The sequence below is a fragment of the Egretta garzetta genome, unplaced genomic scaffold, assembly GCF_000687185.1.
Source record: "Egretta garzetta isolate BGI_Z169 unplaced genomic scaffold, ASM68718v1 scaffold230, whole genome shotgun sequence".
Taxonomy (NCBI): domain Eukaryota; kingdom Metazoa; phylum Chordata; class Aves; order Pelecaniformes; family Ardeidae; genus Egretta; species Egretta garzetta.
This window is the reverse complement of record NW_009258281.1, coordinates 3195581-3203280: the sequence shown is the minus strand read 5'-3', so window position 1 is coordinate 3203280 and position 7700 is coordinate 3195581. Positions and strand designations below refer to the sequence as shown.

Below are 7700 nucleotides of genomic sequence, written 5' to 3'. Positions count from 1 at the left end.
ACCATCCAGCCAGTTCCTTATCCACCAAACAGTCCACCCATCAAATCCATAGCTCTCCAATTTAGAGAGAAGGATGTTGTGGGGGACTGTGTCAAAGGCTTTGCAGAAGTCCAGATAGATGACATCCATTGGTTTTCCTTTGTCCACTGATGCTGTCACACCATCATAGAAAGTCACTAGGTTCGTCAGGCAGGACTTGCCCCTGGTGAAGCCATGCTGGCTATCTCAAATTACCTCCCTGGTCTCCATGTGCCTTAGCATAGCTTCTAAGAGGATCTGTTCCATGATCTTCCCAGGCACAGAGGTGAGGCTGACAGGTCATTCTATGTAGCTCACAAGTACAACAGAAAAAGCAATTCCCAAGGCAGCTCATTACATACCCAAACAAAGCTACATGCTGCCACAGATTCTTGAAATCTGCTCAAGAAGTGGCCAGAGAGTCACAGACTTTCTGCCAGTATGAACACCGCCCTCTTCCAGCTAATAGCGGTTGAACCCACCTCAGAATTTCTAGCAATGCTATTGAAGCAATCCATATGCTTTGTTACCAGCCAAATCCTCCTCCACTTCCCCACCACCCCCCCAACACCACCCATTTCTTCAAAATCACTTCTTCATTACTTTTTAACACCTTTTTGTCATGAACAGCAGCTCAGGTCTTTATCTTACAGAACTGCAGGTGAATTCACATCAGATTAAGTGTTGACCGTCATCATGGACTGTTTAAAGTAACAGATTTCAGTTTTGCCATTGTCTCCTTGTCCAAGAAAAATCCAAAAACATCATTGCAAGAAAATTTTACAAGAGATATCTTAATTTTCATGTGATCATACCCTACTTACTCAAGTCTATGCAAATACAGCCTTCACCGCACTGTTCATATTATGAAAGGAATAGTGAGCCTCAAAACACATTTTATGTACATATACTTATTATGTCAGCACGCACACGCTCATCCTGGTGTCCTAGTTGGTTCTTAACAAAGAAATAATGGTAATAACCATCCATTCATTTAGAAACACAAACTTCTGAGTTCTGTCTAGTCAGACTTTATAAGGGTTTTTCTCACTTGTAACTTCTCAGAAGAACAAATGTGGAGTATTACAAGCAGCTAAATTGAGTAGCATAAACCAGTTTTACCATTCTCTCATTTGCAGTATCTAAACACAAAAATTGTCATCTTTTTCCAAGCAGCTAAATGCCAGCTGCAATGGTATCATTAAATCTGTACCAGAGCTAACAAATTAACAAGCAAAGCAATTAAGACTGTATTAGACCTTATTCTTACAACATAATCAAAAATGCTTTTTCACTTTTAAAATAATAAAAAAAAAGGTCAACACAAAAGCTCAGAGCTTGAATTCTCATTTTCTGATTGACCAAAGGCAGTTAATCTAGTCTAAAATGGCATTTGGTTTTGAGAAATAACTTGCAGAGATTTGGTATATGAAATGGAACAAAGCTCAAAAAATACAAAATGAAAGCAAGCAACATTAGGTGGGCATAGGAAGAAAGGAAAAATATGCAAAAAAGAGCATGTGAGAAAGAAAAAAGCAGGAGCATGGGACAGTCAGACATTAAAAAAGACAGAGACAATAACTGAGAACTGCATTTAGCAAATCATCTTTTCAGTTACAAGTAATGTAGTTTTAAGGCAGCCCCTACCCCTTCAAATGATGGATATAAAAGAAATGGAACAGGGGAATAGAAAAAAGCAGCAAGAAACATAAAATACTAAAATTTACTGTATGGTTTTTAAAAAAAAAAAAGTGTTGGGTGATGTTAAGGAAAATAATCACTAAATCTGTTTATTTTCTTCAAATAATTCTCAAATCCAGAGCTTTGTCATGAAAATGATTGCTCAACAGACAATCCTGGCATCCCAGGATTTTATTTCATTTTTTTAAGTTGCAAGCATGTATATTAACTTGTCAGCATTGTATTTGAAAGCTCTGTGATGTTTCCTTTCCTTCCTTTCATTGCCAAGCTCAGAACTCTAACTGGAGAGCAAGCAGGGCAGCCGTGCCGCCCCAGCTGGCAGCGTAGTGCCATACTCCAGGCACCCTGCTCCCCAGCACAGACAAGGAGGGGACACCACAGCCGCCCCAAAGCAAAATAACATGAAATCTCAGCAAGTTATGTTCTGTACTTCTTTGCAGCGATGAAGGGTGGAAGAGAACAATGAGACAGATGTAAGAGCTAATCCTGTTATGAAAAAGTTGACTATTTCTGCTGCCTGGCAGTCTACGGCATCACTAGGAAACGGATGTTGCAAAGGCAGTGTGCTTCTTCAGATTAAATAAACGCACATCTTGACGGCTCTCATGTTTCATTACAAGTAAAAATTAACTTAAGGGTATTGGTGACTATCACTTGTCTGCTGTGAAGCTCAACTTCATTCAATTTATGTCCGCCGTTTTAAAAATTCAGTCTATAAAAAAAATGATGGAAGAACCTGAAGTTGTAGTAGACGGTAAGTGATGAGAATGCCAATCTAGTCAGAATGGTAAATTGAGAAAATTAAATTGTACAACTGGATAAGAATCAGCAGTGAGATCTACGTTCAACACAACGTGGGTATTTCCAAATATTTGCAGTGAAAGGAGCAAATTTGACAACGTTTTGTTTTTGTTGGGTTTTGTCGGTTGTTTTGGTTTGTTTTTTTTTAAGATAAAAAACCTCAGTGGATTCAGATCATCGCACTAACCAGAAAAAGCATGTAAGGAGAGTCAGCTAAAGTGGATGGGGAGGTCAAAGAGCCACGACAGAAAATGGACGTACCCACCGAGGTGGGGTTTGCCCAGAGCAGGACAGCAAAATCAGTTAGTGCTAACCAAGCTAGGCAGATTTCCCATAGATGAGGCGGGGGAATACAAGGCAAAGATTAAAAGACAAAGAGGTCAGAAACAAAATTTATGTCTCTAACTGTGTACAAATACTTAACATTTATTTCTGTTCTTTCACAAGGGAAAGAACAAATGTATACACACACATATACAAGTTTGAGCAATTAATAGTGCAGAAGGAAATAAATCTGTCAGCTCCTGGCAAGGATCACATTATTCTTACAAAATACAAACAAGTCTATCTTACAAATATTATAATCAGACATTTATCAAAGCACCTTCCTGAGAAGCTGAAAATTATATCCAATACATCGAAGGCAATGGAGAAGTCATAGCACAACTACAGACTCCAGAAAACTTAAAATTCGTACCCATAGCCAAACGCTGTGTTTGTGGTAAAGAATTTGAGGAGTGGAGGAGGGAACTGGGGAAGCGATAAGAATAGGATGAAGTGAGCGGTCCCAATGATGTTAGTGAGACTATGTATAGAATAAACAGATGTCACTATAAATACAGGCTGTACCATCCACCCCCAAATATCTGTAACATCAAGAAACCGCTAGCAACATCCATGGAATTCTTCTTATTTCACCTTTTGTGTGGACTACTGGGAACCATTTTGATAAGATTCATATGAAAAGCTGGAGCAAGCTGGAAAAAAAAAAAAAAAAAGCCACAGCATAATCAAGACTAGAGGAATTGATGTATGAAGAAAGAGGAAAATCTCTAAGTGTGCCAAGCTTGGAAAAGATGCAAGTAATGAGTATTCTTACAGCTTGCAAATATTCAAAGGATGTAACCATCGAGGAGGGACAGTAATTAGTCAGTACAAAATGGGCTTACCTTTAAATAACACAGAGGAAGCACGGTTGCAAAATAATAATAGTATCAGGAAATGCTTCACACAGAAAAGTGCAACAACAGTTATTTTAAAGCATACAGCATCCTATATAGATGTGAACAGTAGATCATCTTACACAGAGTGCAGTCTATACCTCCATAAGAGTCTAGTCATGACCCTACTAGATGGTTGCTAGCACGAGGGTCAACTGAAGAGCCTTTTACCATTCTTTTTTTTTCATGTGAATGATGAGGCCATCTTTTCTGAACCAAAGTGCACAACAGCTTTGTATGGAAATATAACTATACTGAGTACTTACAGCTATTCATTTAAACAAAAATTTTGGAGTGATTACAGCTAATAAACACACTATTTCTAAACCTCTGAAGTGATATTATGATTCTGATAGACCATATGGTTTCAGTATATTTATACTGCAGTGAGCTCCTAGGAGCCTTTTTGTATGTCAGCTGTGACTGAGGAGGTGTACTGGGGGCTCACAGTAGGTTTGGGTGGTGCGGGGCTGCAGGGGGACCTGTGGTGGACCCCGCACCCATCGTGGTCCATCCCAACACCACTGTGAGCCACCCAGCCCCACTCAAGCTTCACCACCACCAAATTTAAGGAAGTGTTTCCTCAATTGAAGTCTCCTTTCCCAACCCCAATACCCAAATCAGTAATTAAAATTATGGCAATGAATTAAATTAAGCAAAATTATTCATGTTGAGACTGTTTTGCCAGCAACAGGAGCAGATGCTATTCTTGAGGTCCGTATTTAATTTACTAAAATCCCATTCACTTGCTAACAGCAGTGAGCTCGATCAAGACTTCTCCCGTGTCATCAGGAAAGTCATAGCTGCTCTCAGAGTCCCCCACAAGTAAACAAGAAATATTACCAAATACACGGAGTCACTGACTTGCAACATTGGTCCTATTCTTTAGAGGGATGGCAGCAGAACCTCTGCAGAAGAGGAGCGCTATGTATTTCTTCTTTATAGGTCACCGAGATATTATTTTTACTTCCTTTCCCTCTGTTCCCATAGAGTTATGTCATGAGACAGCAGAAGCACAGTCACATTAACCCTATTGTAATCCTGCCACTGGGTTTAAAATGTGGCCTATTAGTAATTAATCTTAGAACTGGAGGTAATAATAACACTCTTCACCAATAGCACTGCTCATCCCGCATTTATAGTTCATACAAGGACCCTTGACAGGGGAGAGAGAACCAGGGGAATGTGTTAGCTACTGCGAAAATGAGATAGAAGATACTGACTTTGTAACCTGTAATTCACCAAAAGCTTTTTCTTAATTTTTTCTGCAGTTAAACACATACTTTAAGAGACAAAAGGTCCAGTTTTTTGTCTTGATGCACACATGAGACTCATTAATGTTAACTGGATTTATGAATGCCTGTTGAAGAGAGAAGAAACTGTAAAGATTTCGCATTTGCAAGGAAACAATCAAAGGAACAATTTCTGTGCGTCTCACTGATGAAGAGACGAGGAAATAATGGATGAGTCACTTTACATTAAAATTCAAACGTCTTAAAATAGAAGAGATGAAAACACTGATTTCTGTACGGGTCATATTCATGCAAGGGATTCTTTCTAAGAATCCAATTTGAACCTTCACGTGTAGTCCTGCTTCTAATTACCTAACTGTGAGAATAAATCATGGTCTCTGAATTGTAATTATACAGATTTGTTGCTGTAATTCAATTTGGCAGGTGTAAAATACAACGGTAATTTCCTCTACCCCCCCCCCCCCATAGTCTTCAAAGAGACACTGAAATTGAGCCATTTGATAATTTATTCCATATTGTAGCTTTCACGTTTACTATGCATCAAACTTCTGACAGATTTTTTTAGAAGGAGACTGTAGATGGCTGTGGTTACTCTACTAACCGATTTGAAAATAAATCCAAAATTCATCTCTTGACTACAACATGGTCAGCATTAGCCACTACTGGGCCTGCAGCACCCAGAGCACTTCAAAGCAAGCTCAAAACTTCTGCTGTGATGGGGACAGGGGAGGACACAGACAGTCTCCACATAGACCAATTTGCTCTACAGGGACTTCGCCAAGGCTGCTTTCCTGCTCGGTCCCATTCCATTAACTGGCAACTGTCTGTCTGTATCAAACAGCCTCCTCTTACCAAAAAGAGAGATTCAACCACTCATAAAGAGCTTTGGCACTGCCTTCCTCAGAATCAGATCTGCTCTACATAAGAAGTATGATGCCACACCACTACGTTAAACAATAGGACTGAATATACAAAATATATATTGAAAATGTGATATAGAAAATATTTTATATAATATATATATATATTACGCAAAATATATGTAAATATGATATATAAACCAAGTACATGAATATATAAAACCAAAACAAAACCAACCCATAAGCACACCATACCCACTGTATGAAAAGATGCAAAATACCTGACCAACTTCCTGGAAGTTCTGAAACTATGGAAGTATACACTGTCCACCCCACAGTGCAAGAGCTCTGTGGGCTGAAGAAGATAAGCTTTATGGCTTGTTCCTTATTTCCCCCTCTTTGCAACATCTGCATCTCCAGTAATGCAGGATTGCAGCATACGATGCCTTTAGAAAATGCTCAGCCTGAGTTTTTCTTGCCTCTGCATAATGCCATTATAATGACAACAAATCGATTCCTCTATCAGTAGCACTCCTGAGTACCTTTGAAAAGCCTTTCCAGAATCAAGATTATATACTCCAGCAATTTTTAATATGAAAAAGTGTAATCAATAAAATATTGCTGATAACGCATATGATTCAGGGGGATGCAAGCTAAATATAAATTAGTTTTGGACGAGTTCCAAGTCCATCATCTTTCTTAATTACGAACTGGGTCACTGTCTATGAATTGCATGACTCAGCTCGGGAATCCCTAAAAAGAAATCACAAGTAGATTCAATAGGTGCATTTGATTTATTTGTTACTCAGAGGTGAAACAAGCACTGTATTTCAGACCTCTGACAGATTAGATCTCCAGAGAAAAGTCACTGGAGACACCACTCCTGCCAGCCATCCATCATCTGGAACGAGGTAATCCATGAGCACCCAGTGGTCCTGAAAGGCTGTGAGCGGTACGTGACAGCGACTTGCCTCGCTCCCCAAGGAACCTCACTGCAGAAGATTAACTTAAAAGCTGATCTCCTACAGATTAAACACGGAATCGTACCATTGACTGAGGATGGAAGGGACATTTAATCCTATGCCTTGCCTAAAGCACAGCCAAGTAGATTAAGGCTGCTTGGTCCAGTTTTGGGCATCTCCAAGGGTGGAGATCCCACAGTCTCTCTGTCAACCTCTTCCAGTGTTTGGCCACCCTCAAAGTTTTCCTTTCTCCTTGCACCTGATCAGAATTTCCCATCTCTTATACTTGAGCTTGTTGCCTCCCATCACGCACCTCCAAGAGGAGTCCAACTGAGCAAAAATTCTCCAAGTCTACCCAGTTTCTCAGTGCAAGAACCTGAATGAACAAAGCATATACTGCCACTGCCACCGCGAATATGCCGACAGTGACAGGCAAACCTTTGTCATGGTCTTTCTCCAGTTCCATGTTATCATTAATCACTGTAATTGCTTGCTATCGTTTGGTAACTACTCCTTTTCTCTGTATGAAATAGCTTGGGTTTTTTTGTTTCCTTTGCACACCTAGCTGTTCACCGGAAAACTCCACTTTTCTTCTTTATTTCTCAGTAATTTATAAAGCAGGTCCACTCTGGGCATGTTCTTATCACCACTTGCAGTTGCCAGCATAATGCTACAGCTACCAGGCTTCACTAGACTTTTTCTAATTACATTGCCTTGACACTTCCATACCCACAAGCACTCCAAGGTGTCTCATAAACAAACTCTCAAGTATTTTTGACATCCTGTTGGTAGCAAGCACTGCTCAACAGGCCATTAGTATTACAACTCCATAAACCTTTGGAAGTGGTCCTTTAAAACTGTTTTAATCTCTTCCTAATCCTTAAT

General features: G+C 39.6%; 1 protein-coding gene across 1 annotated transcript in view; it reads right to left on the bottom strand.

The window, feature by feature from the left end:
• The window catches only part of ZNF804A (zinc finger protein 804A), a 147356-nt gene extending 140075 nt beyond the window's left edge, over positions 1 to 7281 (bottom strand). The window contains exon 1 of the mRNA XM_009636564.1: positions 7129 to 7281. Within this exon, the coding sequence (XP_009634859.1) occupies positions 7129 to 7281 (153 nt within the window). The remainder of the gene's footprint in view (positions 1 to 7128) is intronic.
• Positions 7282 to 7700: the final 419 nt, after the last annotated feature.